The sequence below is a fragment of the Aedes albopictus genome, chromosome 1 (genome assembly GCF_035046485.1).
Source record: "Aedes albopictus strain Foshan chromosome 1, AalbF5, whole genome shotgun sequence".
In the NCBI taxonomy this organism is placed as follows: domain Eukaryota; kingdom Metazoa; phylum Arthropoda; class Insecta; order Diptera; family Culicidae; genus Aedes; species Aedes albopictus.
In genome coordinates, this window is record NC_085136.1 from 270603258 (window position 1) to 270620608 (window position 17351).

Below are 17351 nucleotides of genomic sequence, written 5' to 3' on the forward strand. Positions count from 1 at the left end.
TGTGGTGTTGGTGGTGGTAGAAATTCAGCTGATCTAGGGGTTCTAACAGTACTGAACCACAAGAAAAGCAGGCTAACTAAACTACGATTAATATTGTATTACCTTATAAACTTGCTTTATTTATAAACTGTACAGCTTTTAATCCATCATCAGACTTTATTTCTGGTTTTCAATTTCAAGTTTTATTTATTTCAAAAATTGACACATGTCCTTATAAGTAACGCTTCTCTCCTCTCCCCAGGTCATCAATGGGTCAAAACCAACCTGAACGTCACCCCGAAGAGCGGATGGAGTATAGATCCTTTTGGACATGGCAGTACCGTTCCATACTTGCTAGCTGCAAGTGGCTTCGAAGGAACCATCATTCAACGGATACACTACGCGTGGAAGCAATGGTTTGCCCGCCATCGATACGGAGACTTTCTTTGGAGTCCCTACTGGCGAACACCCTCCAGTGCCCTTGATCGCAAACATACGCTTCTGACCCATAACATGCCCTTCGATATCTACTCAATCAAACATTCCTGCGGGCCACATCCGTTCATCTGCCTGAACTTCGACTTCCGTAAAATCCCCGGTGAGTACACAGAGTACTCCATCAAAGCTCAGTTCATCACACCGGAAAACATCGAGTCCAAAGCGGATCTTCTCATGGAGCAATACTCGCGTACGGCGTCCCTGTTTCCGCACAACGTGGCACTCATTCCCGTCGGAGACGACTTCCGCTACAACAAAGAAAAAGAAATGGAACAACAGTACACCAACTACAAGAAGCTGATCGATTACATCAACGAGAACCGCCACAAGTACAAGGCGGAAATCAGCTTCGGAACTCCGAAGGACTACTTCAATGCTATCAAGGAGCGTTATGACAAATTCCCCACTCTGAAAGGCGATTTCTTCGTCTATGCTGACATTTTCAACGAAGGCCGTCCAGCGTACTGGTCCGGATATTTCACAACTCGACCGTACTACAAAATTCTCAGCCGAGAGCTCGAGCACAACCTCCGTAGTTTGGAAATCCTGTTTACCTTGGCTTTCAACCGAGCTAGACAAGCCGGCAATTCGAATGCCTTCAAGATCTATGAAAAGAACTACGAGAAGATGATTCTTGCTCGGCGGAATTTGGGCCTTTTCCAGCATCACGATGCGATCACCGGAACGTCCAAGGCCAACGTCATGCGAGACTACGCTCTCCGGTTGTTCGAAAGCATCCAGGACTCCGTCAAGCTCCAAGAGAAAACCATCGAATTGCTGGTGCAGAAGAAGAGCACCGAGCACAACTTCCTGATCGGAGAGCTCGAGCGGGACAACTTTAGCAAGCTCCCCCGGAAGACTCCACTGATCGTCACGGAGGCTCGCAGCACGGACTTCGTTGTCTATAACTCCCTGGCGCAAGAACGGCTGGAGGTGGTTCTGATCCGAACTCTTACCCCTCGGGTGAAGATTCTCGACCCGAAAGGTAACACAGTGGACATTCAAATCAACCCGGTGTGGAACATTACCGAAACGTCATCGTACGCATCGCGCAAGATCATTCCTTCGGACAAGGAGTACGAAATCATGTTTGTGGCAAAGTTGGCACCCCTGTCACTAACGACCTACACGGCCACCTACGATGACGAGTTTAAACCAAAGATGGCAACGCTGTATTGCAATGAGTGCCAGGATGAAAAGAATGAGATCTTCGAGATCCGCAACAAGCAGCCGGGAGATATTCAGCTGGAGAATTTCAAGATGAGGCTCTTGTTTGACGAGCAGACTGGGTTCTTGAAGTCCGTGACCAAGAAAAATATGGGAAAACAGATACAGTGTGCGATCAAGTTCGCCGCGTACAAGAGCGCGCAGTTCCACTCGGGTGCTTACCTGTTCAAAACGGATCCGGAGCAGAGGAACTCCGAGAAAGAGATATTGGAACAGTATAACGACGTGACAATTCTTATCACGTCTGGTCCGCTGGCAAGTGACGTGACTGCTATTTACGGCCCGTTCCTCGCACACACAGTCCGGATATTCAACTCCAATACGGTTCTTGATAATGGAATTTATATCGAGAACGATATTGACTTCGAGATGCCTCCGAAGAACAGGGAAACCGAGCTGTTTATGCGGTTTATCACGGACATTGAGAACGGTGCAAGCGAGAATCCCGAGTTCTTCTCGGATCTGAACGGGTTCCAGTATCAGAAGCGAGTGAAGGTACCGTCGATTGGTATCGAAGGCAACTATTTCCCCATCACCAGTGGAGCTTTTATTCAAGATGACAAGATGAGACTGACGTTGCTTACGACCCATGCTCAAGGTGCTGCCAGCTTGGAACCCGGACAGCTGGAAGTCATGCTCGATAGGCGAACTTTGTACGACGACTACCGCGGAATGGGTGAAGGCGTTGTAGATAGCCGGTTGACCCGGCATCGATTCTGGGTCGCCTTAGAGAATATCGAATCCCACTCACCACCGGCAGCTGAGAACCCTCCGGGGCCAGCTGACGAACCGAAACCCGCCGAATTTCAACTGCCCAGTATATTTGCCAACCAGCTGGCCAACGGTCTCAACTACCCGGCCAATCTGTTCATCGTGGAAAAGTACGACGAAAGCAACCAGATAGAGCTGAACCGGGCGGTCCGGCTGCTGGCCGCTCCGTTTCCCTGTGATCTCCACATTCTGAATCTCCGAACCCTGACCGAGGGCAACCTACCGCTGTTCCCGTCGAGCGGGGCTCTGCTGGTGCTGCACCGGCAAGGCTACAACTGCCGGATAGGCGGAGAGGAAATAGTAAATTATTTTTGTAACAATAGTAGTAATAGCGTAAGTCTTAGTAGTAATAGTAACAATTATAACAAAGTAGATAAGTACAATAGCCGGCTGCAGCTCTTCGGCGGGGTGCAGGTCGAACAAATTACCGGCACGTCGCTGACGGGGCTGCATCCGGGGTCGCCGGTGCGATCCGTGGGGGACATTTTTCTCGAACCGATGGAACTGCGGACGTATAACTTGACATTCGTCAAGTGAGAAGGCGAGAGCGATGACGATGGTGGTGAAGCATCAAAGGAAAGGCTTCCACTGGGTTCCTGGTTTTGGATTGGTTTTAGAGAGTTGTTTCGAAAGTGGTCTTTGCGGGGATGGTTGGGGATCGAGGCAAAATAGGCATTGTATGACAAATTCCTGTGGGAAAGCTAGATGTTTGTTTTTTTTTCGAATGTCATTCGAATTTCTGACCTAACGTTGAGTTTTATAAAAACTTAAAGTCCAATAACTCTTTGAAAGCAAATATGTACCTATATGAGCCGAACATCCGTACTTAGCTTACCGGTCAGACTAAGGCCTGAGTGTCCTCTGCCGCACAAATCGTCCTCCACTTGATCGACCACTCTAGCTCGCTTCGCACCACGTCTTCTTGTACCGGTCGGATGGCTCTCGAAAACCATTTTAATCGGGTTGCTATCCGACATCCTGATGACGTGACCGCCCACCATAGTCTCCCGATTTTCGCGGTGTGGACGATGGTTCATTCGCCTTCTCCAAGTTCCGTTTTCCATCTGCACTCCGTCGTAGATGGTACGGAACACCTTCCGTTCGAAAACTCCAAGGGCCCGTTGGTCCTCTGCACATAGGGTCCATGTTTCGTGCCCATAGAGCACTACCGGTCTTATCAGCGTTTTGTAGATAGTAAACTTCGTGGGACGGCGAACTTCTTAGTTACACCCTCTAAAGCAATGTTAAGCAGCCAGCACGAAAAACCTTGCCGTAGCTCTCTGCGAGATTCGAAGAGACTCGAGACTACGCACATCACTCGATCCATCGTTGCCCTGATCAATCGAATCAATTTGTCCGAGAATCCGTATTCGTGCATAATCTGCCATAGCTGGGCTCGACCGATTGTATCATACGCCGATTTAAAATCGATGAACAAGTGATGTGTGGGCACGTTGTATTCGCGGCATTTCTGCAACACCTAGCGGGTGGCAAACATCTGGTCCGTTGTAGCGCGTTCATCTATGAATCAAGCCTGATATTGCCCCACGAACTCTCTTGCAATCGGCGATGGTGGCATAACATTTGAGAGAGTATCTTGTAGGCAGCGCTCAGTAGTGTTTCACGCGATAGTTCCTGCAATCCAACTTGTCGCCCTTTTTGTAGATGAGACACTCGATAACTTCCATTCACTCCTTCGGTAATATCTCCTGCTCGACCATCTTGGTAATGGTCTAGTGTAGTGCTCTCGCCAGTGCTTAGAAGCTCGTTTGGTAGTTGATCTGCTCCAGCGGCTTTGTTGTTTTTCAACTGGCCAACCTCCTCCTCAATCTCTTGGAGTTTAGAGGCCGGAAGTTTTTCGTCCTGCGCACGTGCTCCTGGATCTGCAACGTCGCCATTCAAGTGCTCATCGTAATGCTGCTGCCACTTCTCGACCACATCACGCTGGCTCGTGAGAAGATTCCCGTGTTTGTCTCGGCACATGTCGTTTTGTTGCACAAAGCCTCTGTGCGGTTCAGCTTCTCGTAGAACTTCCGTGTGTCCTAAGTGAGATATAGCTCTTTCATCGCTTCGCGATCTCGATCTTCCTGCTGGCGCTTTTTCCTTCGGAAGACTGAGATCTATCTGTTCCGCGGTGGTCTATTAGGTGCCTCATTCGTCCCAAATCCCAAATTTAAATGAAAAACGTGGAAAAACCATGAACACAACCGAACCTAACAAGAGTTTGAAAATGCCATTCAACACCACCGTCATACACTTCTCTTCGAGTATATTCCTATAAATTGTTTTCGGATTGTTCGAAAAGATTCAAGACCATGAAAATAGTAGGTAATTCTAACCCTCAGCAAAATACAAATACAAATTATTTTCTTCCCAGTACAGTGCATACCCATAAGAATCTCACAAAAGGTCTGAAAATCCAGCAATATAGTTTAAATATGGTTTTAAGTTATTCACTTTTGTTGAACAGAGCAGCTTAAATTGTTCATATGACATTGAAACACTTGAACAGATCCCCTCGATATTATCATTCCACTTTTTAATAGAAAAAATATCTAATTTGGTCCGGAATATATTGTTTAGACTTATTAGTGATCAACAATGCAAAATCTCCCCATATTTAACTGTTTGAAACTGGGAGTAAATGTACCAATCAAGTTAGGGAAATCAAGAAACCTCTCCATTCTGTGTTGTAAATACCAAAACCTAGCTCGTAGAATCTCCTAAACCTACCTACTTTTGTGATTATAGTGTTAGTAATGTCCTATGACGCTCTTCCCTTAGTTTCAGTTCCTGTCTATATCTTCCACTAATTCAGCTGTATCCACTTTACAAATGTTCTGTCTGTTATCATTTTCTCAATCTCTCTATTGATATTATACAAAAGCATCAATTACCGTCCAGCAGGATTAGCTATTGTCACATAATTCCCAGTTTATGTTAGTTACTATTTATTATTATTTAATCCTAACACAACATGCCCTGACGGATTCCTGATGTTAACCTAATTCGATATTATCGTACGATACTTGAACAATATGACAACCATAGGCGAAACTACCGGGGGTGCCGGGGTTGCCAGGCACCCCCTAGAATTTGAACACATTGCTGTGAAATATGGGGCGATGAATAATGAATGGATGAACTAATGAATATTTGTTTGTAGTGCACCCCCTGGCAAACATAGGTAGTTTCGCCAATGATGACAACTACGATCAAAAGCGATTTTACAAAGAGATAAATAAAAAAAAAGCGAAGCACCTACAAGGTTATGCGAAACAGCAAAACACAAAAAAAAAACTAGCAAAAGATAGTGTGTAAGAATAACATTGCGTATGTTTAGAAACAAAAAATGGGGTAGTTGTTTTTATAAAAGAAGAAGAACCTACTGCAGCTAGAAATAAAATTTTGAAAAGGAATAAACCAAGCATGAATGATTACTATAGATGAGAACAAGCTAGAACGACAGAACATAAGAACATTACTTTTCCTGAGTTGTTACCCACGAAAGCCTCTGTTGGAAATGTGAAAAACGACTTGTAGTTGAAATTTATAGGATTAATGACAGCTTAAAGAATTACATCTGATTTCATACGAAAAAATCACACTCAAAAAGCTTTTACCTACTACACATGATCGGAAATCAAACAACTTGTTTTACCTCCCCTTAAGACATTTTATGTTGTGTCGAATAAAATTCAATATTCCGAACAGGTTTGATTTTAATTTTTTGATATGCTTATATTGATATGGAACAAAACCAAATGTCTGACCTACAAAGTGTAAGTAAAATAAATAATTAAATATTTTAAAAAGCGTTGTTGCTGTTTTGATGCGTGGAAAATTAGAGAACAATACCCAAATCTACTCTTTCCTGCAAATTTTGGCTGAATCGCTTTAAAGCTAAGCGTGGATAGTTTCCGTTCGATCCTGGCAGAAAATATCAACCCATTACAAAGCTGTTTCTACCTAGCATTGACTTTCAAAGTACCCCAGTGAGTTTAAATTAATCCCCTTTTAGGTAAACGACCAAAACACAAATCTGGTCTCCCGCACGGAGATTATCGACTAGGTCGCTACTACTCGCATCGTTCTTGAGCTCTTGGAGGACTCCCAGAAGAAGCTGTAGGAAGGTTTTCCGGGATGAATCTCTGAATGAATTCTAGGGTAAATACCACAAGGAAGTCCTCTAGGAATTTCAGCTAGAATTCCTGGAGGTATTCTGAAGAAATTCTGGAAGAAATCAAAAAGAAATCCCACAATAAATTATTGAAGAGATCTTGGAAGAAATTCCTGAAGAAATATAGAAAGCAGTCCCTAAAGAAGTTCCGAAATGAGTTCTTGAAGCAATCTAGGAAAGATCTTCTGAAGGAATTCCGGAAGAATCCGGAGATTCTTGGAGGGATCCCAGAAGAAATTATGGAAAAAATCCATGAGGAATCCAAGCTAGAGATCCTGAAGAATCTCCAGGAGTTCCAAGAGGAGTTTTGGAAAGATTTTCTGCAGAAATCCCAGAAGAAACTTCAAGGGGAATCCCAGAAAAAAACTCCTGGATTAATATAAGAAGCAACTCCTGGAGGAATAACTGAAAGAATTCTAGAACAAATCTTATATAGAATTCTTCGAGAAATCTCATAAGGAACTCCTAGTTTAACAGAAAAAAAACGTGGAGAGATCCCGGAAGGAACTCCTGGAGGATTCTTAGACACAACTCCTGGAGTAATCTTATGTTCAAATGTTTCTTATAGAATTTCTGCAAGAATTTCGAATACTTCTATGAGTTTTTTAAATAAAATTCCTACAGAACTGTAGTAACTCCGCGCTCGGTAAAATAGCGATACCCACGAACGGGTACTCAGATATGGTAGAGCTCATGAAACTAAAACAATAAATGATTGGAGTATGTTGTAGACCATGGACTCGGACGGACTACTTATTTCCATCCTCAGAGAACGTCTCTTAAAACCCCGTTGTCATGGCATTATCCTTTGATTATAACAGTGTCGACGAGGAGAAATATTTTAACTTGCTGTACGTTTCACGACCGCAGGTATTTAGTACCTTTTGGCGTGATTTTTTCCACAAGTTTTGTTTGGCGATAAGCGTGCTAGTGTTGTTTACGTATTGTATTACAAGGTAGTTTTTGTGTATGTGAATTTTGCCCGTGATTTTTTTGTATTTTTTTTTATCTCATTTTGTGGATGGTGCACAAGTAAATCCAGCATTTTTTTTTTCACGACCACCGGCTTAAAGCTTTTGGTGTGATTTGTTTAGTGAATGGTTGGTGTTGTGTGCTAGCTAATATTTCACACCCGTGTTTTTCGCGGCCGCCGGTTATTTAATACTTTTGGCGTAAATTTGGTTGGTGTGATTATTTTTTGTATTTTTTAGTGCGCAAGATTTTTTTGATATTTTGAGTGGTCACAGCATTCACGACCGCTGGCGTTTATTCGTTTTTGGCGTGATTTTGTTTGTTACCTTTTTTGTGATCTTGTATTACCAGTTGTGCATTAAAAAAAACGGCTAGTACAAAGTGATCATCTTTTTTAACATGGCGCTTAAAAACTGCTTTTGGTTGGATTTTGTTGCAAACCTTTTGTTTTATTTTTTATTTGATGAGAGAGGATCGTATTTTTACTCTGCACGATTTTTACCAATAGGAAATGGAAGTCTTTTTCGTGCTTTGTTTTGTCATATTTGCCTCTTGACATTTTTATTGAGCACCATTTCCATTTGATCGCAACGATCGTATAAGGCACCCTACACACTACTCAAACCGTTTGACCAACATTGCCACCGCCCCCAGGTTGGTCGAACCAGCAAATGTTTGTGCAACCGTATGACGAACTGCCAAATCGTGTTGCACCAACATGTCACTTTGGTTTCACCAACATCATCCCCCATTTGAAATCGCACTATGTTTGTGCAACAACACTACACACGGTACGATCGGTTCGTCAAACATTGGCTCCGCCCACCGTTGGTGTGAGTAAAATCAAACTAGTTTGATTTTTGCCAACCAAACCATCAACCGTCAAATCGGTTTGACGAACTGCCAAATCGGTTCGTCAAACAGCATCACACACGGTCAAACACAGCACCAACTCAACCACCAACCTGGGGGCGGAGTCAATGTTGGTCAAACCGTTTGAGTAGTGTGTAGGGTGCCTAACACGGAGCCAGTCGCAACCAAGAGGGCTAGGTGATCAACTGTGACTTGTAACTGACGACACTCAACATTTACGCAGCAGTGTGTGTTTTCTCATTGATATTTGGACCAAACAAGAAGAAATAAGTGCACTTTTGTTGATGCTGCACAATGTTTTGGACGAGGTGCATAATGGATCGAGTTTTTTTCATTTGGTGACACAATCGACGAACGAGAAAAGCAATGGATTTCCCTACTGAACCGTGTATCCATGAAGGAGGATAGCTGAGTTGCTGGAGTTTCGAGTGTATCATTCGTTTGGTTTTTGTTGTAATTATTGTAATGGTAGTGCGCCAGGGCTGGTAAGGTTTTTTTTGTAGTTCATTTTTTTTGCGTGTTTTTGCAATGTAACAAGTACACTTTATTTTTTGTATAGCATTGTTGACTTGTTTTGGGTACACTATTTTTCTATTGAAAAGGTAACAAATTGTGACAGTTGTAAACATACATATTTGTATTTAGATTCTGTTTAAATTTGCAAGGTTTTTATTGTGGAGGAGAATTCTGCGAGTCAAGTTATTCAATATGAAACATACATAACAATCCTAAGGATGAGTAAGAGTAAAAAAAATATGTGTATAAAAAATGTAAAAGAACATTAGTTCGTTCGAGTGTTAATTGCAAACTATAGTTTGCATTCTGAAAATTTGAAATGGTTAATATGTTAATTTAGAAATTCCAAAATGATCAGAAGTACTATCCTAAGGGGAAAGGAGTTGTAGTAACTCCGCGCTCGGTAAAATAGCGATACCCACGAACGGGTACTCAGATATGGTAGAGCTCATGAAACTAAAACAATAAATGATTGGAGTATGTTGTAGACCATGGACTCGGACGGACTACTTATTTCCATCCTCAGAGAACGTCTCTTAAAACCCCGTTGTCATGGCATTATCCCTCGATTATAACAAGAACTTCCTCGAGAAATTCCTCCTAAAACTTTCTAAGGAATTCCTGCACAAGTGTTATAAGGAATCACCTTGGAGATCCCCCTGTGTTTCTATGGTATATAATAGTATACCCACCGACGAAGTATACTGTAGAACTTGTATATTTCCGGATATTTATAATACGATAAACTCCACAAACTTTAGTATTTCACAATTCTCGTTTATTAACGCAACACTATACAACCTTTCGTTGTCGCTCACCCAGACTGACTGTCCCTTCTGTCCAATGCCTACTATGATCGATCCATGCCATGTGCTCGACTCTACAATCCCCCTTAGCTTTCATTATGTTAGTGAGGGATATAATCCTGAAATCTCACTGGTTTTGATGTTACGCGTTTTGTTCGACGATCCCCTTTTTCTGAATCCCGCACTACAAGTAACAATTCTTCAATATTCTTTTCCTGACTGACAAGATCGTACCGTTGTATCCCCTCCTACTTTTCGGATTACTTCGAACTCTTCTGGTGAAAAATCCGCATCTAGCTTGTTGCTCTTCTTCATTCTCTTCACTAAAACGCGATCTCCGACCTCAATGCCACTATCCTTGGCCTTCCTTTTATGGTCTCCATATATCTTGCCCTTTTCCTTTGCCGCTTTGTCTCGATCTCGAATGTCTTCATCGTCCAGTGCCACTGGGGGAATTACCGGTAACTTGCTGCGGATTTTTCTTCCAAACATGAGTTCCGCTGGTGACTTTCCTGTTGTGCTATGACTTGTTGAGTGGTATGTTAGCAAATAATTTCGAAGCTCTATCCTCCAGTCCTTCCCAAGTTCTTGTGCAATCCTGAGCCTTTTGAGAAGCGATCTGTTCTGCCTTTCTACTTCTCCATTCATGGCTGGCCAAAATGGTATAGTATTGATAAGTGCAATTCCGCTGACATCACAGAATTCACGAAATTCATCGCATCTCTCGCTGAATTGCGGTTCATTATCAACCCGCAAGGACGTTGGAAGTCCATATCGACAAAAAATTGTTGCCAGCTCTTTAATAGTCTGTGACGCAGTGATATCTGTCATTTCGACAACTTCAATGAACCGGCTGTAATAATCAACAACCACTAGCAAATACTGTCCTTCTGGTAGTGGCCCAAAAAAATCGGCAGCTATGTCCATCCACGGTTGAGTCGGCAGTTCTCGTCTAATCATAGGCTCCGGCGGATTTGGTGCTGACACTAACGTACATCCCTTACATTGTTTAACATATCTCTCAATATCGGAATCCATCTTTGGCCACCAAACATTTGTCCTCAAATGACTTTTCATCATCCTCATTCCCGGATGACCTTCATGTCCGATCCGTAAAACTCGATCACGTAAACTAGTTGGAATAACGATTCTATCCATTCTTAACAAAACAGTGTCAATTGTGGAGAGCTCATTAACTATTACCTTGAAAGCTAAAGGCAAATTTTCTTCATTTTCATGTTTCAAAATTCGCCGAACCTCTGAAATTTCCTTGTCTTTTTCGCTCTCTTCCTTGATTTCTTTCCATTTCAATGCTACTGCTGAACCTGACATTACCGCTATCTCTCTAATCACCAACTCTTCATTTAGATCGAAAGCTTTGGCTGAGACGGTAGACAAACGAGAAAGACAGTCTGCGATATTCTGTGGTCCTGGAATATGCATTACTTGGTAATCAAAAGATTGCAGCCGTAATACCCATCTTTCAATTCGTGCACATGGTCGCGAGCGTGGTGTAAACAAGTATTGAAGAGCTTTGCAATCCGTCATCAAATCAAAAGGTCTACCATATAGATACGTACTGAACCGTTCAACGCTCCACACCAATGCTAGAGCTTCCCTTTCCGTTTGACAATATCGACGTTCAGTATCTGTAAGCGATTTCGATGCAAAGCTTATAATCCGCATGTCTCCTTCACTACTGGACTGAAGTAACACTGCACCAAGTCCGGTAGGACTGGCATCCGCCATTACCATTGTTTTATCCGTCACGTCAAAGAATCCAAGCTTTACAGCGGCCGCCAGATTGGTTTTGATTTTTTCAAAAACATCGTTGTGTTTGCTGCTCCATTCAAGCTTGTAACCTTGTAGCTCAGGGATTAAGGGATCAACAGGGTCGTCTATAGAGGATGGCTTGAACTTTCCTGTCTCCACGGTTTTAAAGGCAGTCTATCAACAGTAACATTGAACATTTGAAGCACATATGAACACCATAGAAAATCTGAGACCGACCAACAACATTCACAAACGCTCTAAATAAATATACTAACGGAAATTAGAACAGATCATCAGACCAGCGAGGGATGGTAACTCCTTCCGAGTTCGGAACCGTTCAACAAAGGGCTAGAAATGGTAAAATCGCTAGAACCAGGGCTGTGTCCTTAATAAAGTGGCTACTCTGAGGCTAGTTACAATTTACATAATTTATTTTGTGACGTCACACTTAACTAGGGGTACTTGCATGCTGATTGAACTTCGGGATCCGGATCCCCGAACTGTGGTTGATCGTAGTTTCGCAGGTAGGTAACCGGCGGCCACATTGGCGACGGTTGTCGGGGCTATGGTTGGCCAAATGAAGATGGCGAATTCTTGGGCTGCAGCTGGAGGCATTCGGAGGACGCAATGGCGACCGATCGTGGTTTCGTTCGACCGGCAGATCGCAATGGCCGTTGCTGCGGTAAACCTCACTTCGTAGAGGGGGGGGGGGCTCACGGCGTTTGTCTGTCGAGGCCGCCACGGAGATTCGATTTCCGATCACTGGAGAGCGCACTTGACCACTACAGATGCTTCCGGGGTTACTCCTAGGCAGTGGTACACAAAATAGAAAGAAAAAGGCCCAATTGCTGGACCTAACCACAAATTTGAATACCCCGTGACGTCACTAGCACAAGCCTCTTACAATTTGCCATGAGCAATACAATACAATAAATCACAATAGGAATTACCTTTTTCTTATGGGTTTTCTGTTTAACTTTCTACTTTTTGTATCTTCGCACTACTATTTAGCATCAGAACTGTTGGAAATAACACATATTAGTTAGGTCCTTTTTACATAACACTAATCCAAACACACTAACCGTACTATCTTCGTGGACGTTAATACTAATTTTTAATATTTTTTGTGGTGTATTTTAAGCATAACTTGCACAATTTTAAAGACCTAGGATAAGAACAAAACAACACTTAGTTATTAACGATTTTATCACAAACTATAAATTAATTTTAACCTTTTACAATATGTACACTATTTACACGCGCGCACTACTGTCTGTTCTGGTGATCTTGATCGGAAAAAGAGATTGATCATTGGCATTTCTGGCTTTTATAATCAACGGCCATCTGTGGAACAGAGCTAGATTAAACATGCAACATTCAACATACATCCATTGTTTAATCTTTTGCGTTCATAATTTGGTCATATACCCGATTTTTGCTGGCTCCATCTGTCTGTCAAACTAAAGACCAAGAAGTACTTTACCCAGTCTCTTTACAATGTTATACTGTCAGACGGCCCGTCAAACAGTGGGTACAGTAAAAGCACAAAGTTTGTGGTAAAAGTGGAACAGAGCTCTTGCACTCATCAAGCCAACTGAGTGAAGCCACCCGTTCCATACTGGTATGAGTGGGATCTTACTTCGCAAAGGGCGTATTAGTCATAACCGGGAATTCGGGAAAGGAAATTGGAAATATCAATAAATCTTGTGGCGGAGCTACAAGTCCAATTTGGAACCAACGGTTACAAGCTTAACATCCTTCTTCGTAAGTTCTCGCAGAGGCTCAGCTAAAGTGGCGAGATCCGGAATGAATTTATTCATGTAATTCACCAGACCGAGAAAACTTCTTACTTCCGACTCAGAAGAAGGCGAACGGAATGATAGTACAGCATTCACCTTTGCAGTAGATGGACTTATACCTTCCTCAGTAATACGATGTCAAAAAAAAAAAATCCAGTTCAGTGACCCTAAACTCACATTTTTCCCAATTTAATTCTACTCCTCTCTCCTTGAGCCTACTCAGCACCTAAAATGATTTTTTTTCGTTTATTTCATTTATGTATTCTATAGTATATTATTGAGCTTTCAATCTACCTTTTCCAAATTTTGGTCATGTATCTCCTTAGTTTCTCCCTCAATGATTATATCGTCAAGGTACCAATAAGTGCCCTCACATCCTGACAACATTTCTTCCATGATGCGTTGAAATATTTCTGGCGCAGTTACCAATCCAAAAGGAAGCCTTTTAAATCTAAATAAACCACGATTTGTGATGAACGTTGTGATGTCCCTCGATTCTTCATCCAATTCAACCTGATGAAATGCTTCTCGAATGTCAAGTTTACTCCACATCCTGCCTTTCCCCAACCGCGCCAAATATTCATCCACAACTGGCATAGGGAAATGCTCTCGAATAACGGCTTCATTTACGCGACGTAGGTCCAGGCAAATTCGTGGCTCGCCGGAAGCTTTGCCCACGATCACCAACGGGGACACCCATGTCGCAGGTCCTTGTTTTGCCTCGATAATATCGCGCTGTAGTAGTTGATCTAGCTTTCTGTTTGCAGCTTCTTCCATAGGAATCGGCACTCTGCGTAGCGGTTGGAAGACTGGCCGAACATCTGGTAGCACTCTGATGTGAGCTTTAACGTCGCTTATTTTACTGAACGGTTCGATTTTCGCCTCGACATGATTCACATCAATTCCAACCTTGAGTACTCCCAACATCTTTGCCGTTGTGTCTCCTAGAATATCCTTTTGGCCTCCGTTAACAACGAAAAATTCTGCAACTGTGGTCCTACGACCAATGACAATCTCTGCTTCGAATGTTCCAGTAACTGATAGCGGTTTATCACTGCCATAACCTTTCAGTACTCTCGAGCATCCTTTTGTTGACTTCACTACGCAGATCTTCCTCTTCTTCAATTCTTCCCAGGTCTCCATTCAAATCAAATTGGCGTCGGCGCCCGAATCAATCAGTATTTTCAAAGATATTCCTCCTATGGTACAATCCAGCATGTTACTTTCATTCCCGCCATAGAAAGCATAATACACTTTCGCGGCGCAGTCCTGGTTTCCTTCCTGCTCTTCGTCATCATCTCTAGCATCCGGCATCTGTTTAACATTAAACACCTTTCTTGATTTCACTCTTCCATTATCAATCTGTTTACGTTTTCGACACATGGCTTCAAAGTGATCCAGACCCCTGCAGCGTCTACAGGTGCGTCCTTTAGCTGGACAATCAGAAGATTTCGAAAGATGTCCCTGATTACCGCATGAGTAGCAGATACTGATCGTATTTCCATGGCCCCGTGCTCCCCGTGAGGATTCTTGAAATATCGGTGGGCGAGCCGGCGGGTTTGCTGAGCTACTGAATCTCTGTAACCGACTGTTGCCTGAAATGTAAAATAACTGTTCATTAGCTAAAAATTCATAAAGTTGATAACATTATCATATATATCTTTTTAATGGTTCATTCCTACCTTCTTCCGAATAGTACTTGGATGTTCTCGTATTCTTGCGTGAACTGCCAATCCCGTAAATTGGAGTTTCACGTACAGCACTTCCATTTTCCTTTAAGTCCTTCAGTTGTTGGTCCGTGTCCTCAATTGTTGCCGCAATTTCTTCTATCTCCCTCAGCGTGCGATCTCGCTTTAATATTGCCTTCCGAAGTTCATCAGACCGGCAATTCTCCACGACTACATCAATCAAATAGATTTCTTTCAAAATCTCCCCAAATTCGGCCGAATATTTTTCAAAACCACAGTTCAGTGCTTGTTGGCGAAGGCGAATCACATAGTGAGAAAACTTCTCATTCTGCTCTTGCTTAATCTTACGTAATTTACGTCTCTCGATAACATCTTGACGACCGGTTTGGAAATACGAATCAAGAAGTTCAATAGCCAAATCGTAAACTTTTGATTCCAAAGTCACCAATGGTCGGGTAAACTGCGGAAAATTCGTTGGAGTTCAACTCCGCCCAAATGAAGCAGCTTAGCACGCTTCATCTTTTGATCAATAATACCATATGCATCAAAATGGCATTCCAACGACCACTTAAAAGATTCCCATTCTCGTGAAATCTTGCCTTTTTCGATGGTTTCACAGCGGAATGGTGTAATTTGGCGCATTTCATCCATCTGTAATAATATTTTAGTTCAAACCACAACTAATTGTTTTGTCTTATGCATTTTTTTTTTAATGTTAGCTGGTAGCATCGGATGACGGCATCAGTTTTTTTTATACTCTAAAATTTTAAATATTTACTTCAAATTGTATCAATAGAACCTAATCAATTACTTTTTTTTATATGTATGTAGGCTCACAGTTATCCTGTGAACAATAATGGTTCGTTTATGTTTTCAACACTCCTGGTACATTCATGTTATGAACGCTGATGATTCATTTCTCCTATGAACGCTACTGGTTCAATTGTCCAATGAACGCTACTGGTTCATTCATCCTATAAACGCTACTGGTTCATTCATCCTATGAACGCTACTGGTTCATTTATCCTATGAACGCTACTGGCTCATTTATCCTATGAACGCTACTAGTTCATTTATCCCTTGAACGCTACTGGTTCAATATTCCCATGAACGTACCTAGTTCAGTAATCCTATGAACGCTACTGGTTCATTCATCCTATGCACGCTACTGGTTAATTTATCCTATGAACGCTACTGGTTCATTTATCCTATGAACGGTACTGGTTCATTTATCCTATGAACGCTACTGGTTCATTCATCTTATGAACGCTACTGGTTCATTTATCAAAAGATCAAAAAATAATAAAACGAACCTTTTATACCATCTCGTTTTAATTTTAAATATATATACATATACGTATTTAGTAAACAAATAGGTTTCAAATAAACATATCTGGAGCTCGATTTGAATAGGTCGTATGTGCTTTTGTCGATTAAAAATTCGATCAGTTGGATTCGCTCATTATAGCGAAAACCGTTGAAATTGAGCAAAGTTGATACATACAGCAGAATCCTCACAAAACAGGCTTTCTGTTCCATCATTAAAAGTTTGCAAAATATCTGTCATATTGCTACAATGACTAAAATAAACTGATCGAATTTTATATCGACAAAAGCACATACGACCTATTCAAATCGAGCTCCAGATATTATAATGTTTAAATTTATTTCTGGCGGTAACACGTTTTTTTTATCCAAATATAATTCCACAAAGTACCACTGTGCAGTACCACTGACATCTGGACGAACATTTGAAAAGGGCCTATCTGCTTTTTTTGTAAACAAAGATGTTTCTGTCTCTGCAGCGCTCATCTGCATCCACCCCCGCACATCAACACCCTTAACAGATAGCTTGAAGAACACTGTTTCTGATAAGGGTGTTGATGTGCGTGGGTGGATGCAGATGGGCCCTACAGAGACAAAAACATGTTTGTTTACGCAAACCAGATAGGCCCTTTTCAAATGTTCGTCCAGACATGTCAATAGTCTATTTTATGAGGCTAGTCAAACGACAGGATTACGCGCTCTGATGTTTACGTTTTCAATCATCATCCGGTTGATGATGGTTAATGACTGCGCGCAAGTCAAGTGTAGTTTTTGAAACTGGCTAAAACCGTAATTAGAAATTTTTATTTATTTTTTTTTCGCAAGTTAACGAGTGAATCGCAACGAAAAAAATACCTGATTAATTATTGAGTTTTGTATTGCTTTTACGACAGCTTTTGAGCCTATTTTGGCTCAAATTTCTCATATCTCCAATTTATTGAAC

General features: G+C 42.0%; 1 protein-coding gene across 1 annotated transcript in view; it reads left to right on the forward strand.

Annotated features, from left to right (window-relative positions):
• The window catches only part of LOC109401057 (alpha-mannosidase 2), a 351116-nt gene extending 346101 nt beyond the window's left edge, over positions 1–5015 (forward strand). Inside the window, exon 8 of the mRNA XM_029860267.2 lies at positions 242–5015. Within this exon, the coding sequence (XP_029716127.2) occupies positions 242–3012 (2771 nt within the window). The 3' untranslated portion in view covers positions 3013–5015. The remainder of the gene's footprint in view (positions 1–241) is intronic.
• Positions 5016–17351: the final 12336 nt, after the last annotated feature.